This window comes from Eimeria mitis, genomic scaffold, assembly GCF_000499745.2.
Source record: "Eimeria mitis Houghton genomic scaffold, Emh_scaff4744, whole genome shotgun sequence".
Lineage (NCBI taxonomy): Eukaryota > Apicomplexa > Conoidasida > Eucoccidiorida > Eimeriidae > Eimeria > Eimeria mitis.
In genome coordinates, this window is record NW_013573044.1 from 3,552 (window position 1) to 4,504 (window position 953).

The 953-nt window shown below is 43.4% G+C and overlaps 1 protein-coding gene across 1 annotated transcript in view; it reads right to left on the minus strand.

The window, feature by feature from the left end:
* EMH_0077330 (uncharacterized protein) overlaps nucleotides 1-655 on the minus strand; it is a gene marked incomplete at both ends in the record, with an annotated part of 888 nt that extends 233 nt beyond the window's left edge. Inside the window, 2 exons of the mRNA XM_013499847.1 lie at nucleotides 1-132; nucleotides 532-655. Of these exons, the coding sequence (XP_013355301.1) occupies nucleotides 1-132; nucleotides 532-655 (256 nt within the window). The remainder of the gene's footprint in view (nucleotides 133-531) is intronic.
* Between the last annotated feature and the right edge of the window lie 298 nt (nucleotides 656-953).

The window sequence follows — 953 nt, forward strand, 5'->3', positions numbered from 1 at the left end:
TCTCCTTTACCTCCTGCTGCTGCTGCTGCTGCTGCTGCTGCTGCACCAGCTGCAGCTGCAGCAGCAGGTGACCCAGATGCTGCAACACCCTCCGGGCCGTCCTTACGGCTGTCAACGCCGTCCTCAGCACCTCTGCAGCAGCAGCAGCAGCAGCAGCAGCAAAAGCAGCAGCAACAGCAGCAGCAGCAGCAGCAACAGCAGCAAAAGAACAATCAGAAGAAAAAAAAGAAAAAGAAAAAAAAGAAAAAAAAACAAATGAAGATAAAAGATAGAAACCCATATATTAAATGCTATATACAGCAACACAAACACCAAATGAAACAGCAGCAGCAACAAACACAACAGCAGCAGCAACAAATAAAACAGCAGCAGCAACAAATAAAACAGCAGCAGCAACACGCATAACAGCAGCAGCAACAAACACAACAGCAGCAGCAACAACTAAAACAGCAGCAGCAACAACTAAAACAGCAGCAGCACCAACTACAACAACAAGAGCAGCAGCACCAAATAAACCAGCAGCAACAGCACCAGCCACATCATCATCATCATCAGCAGCAGCAGCAGCAGCAACAGCAACAACCACAGCATCATCATCATCATCATCATCATCATCATCAGCAGCAGCAGCAGCAGCAGCAGCAGGAACAAGCATGCACTTTGCGGTGTACATACAGCTGGGTCTGTGTATGTGCATGCATTCTATCTGTCTCCATTTTTTGTATTTGTACTTTTCTCCCCAGAGACGCCAGAAACTCTTCTGTCGCCCGCAGCAGCTCCTGCAGCCTTTCGTTCTTCGTCTGCTGCACCAAACGAGTGTATGCTTCTATGTCGTTTTCCTTTAGTAAACGCATCCTAAACAACACAAATATTATACATAAATAAATATATATATATGTATATATATATATATATATATATATATATATATATATATATATATATATATATAT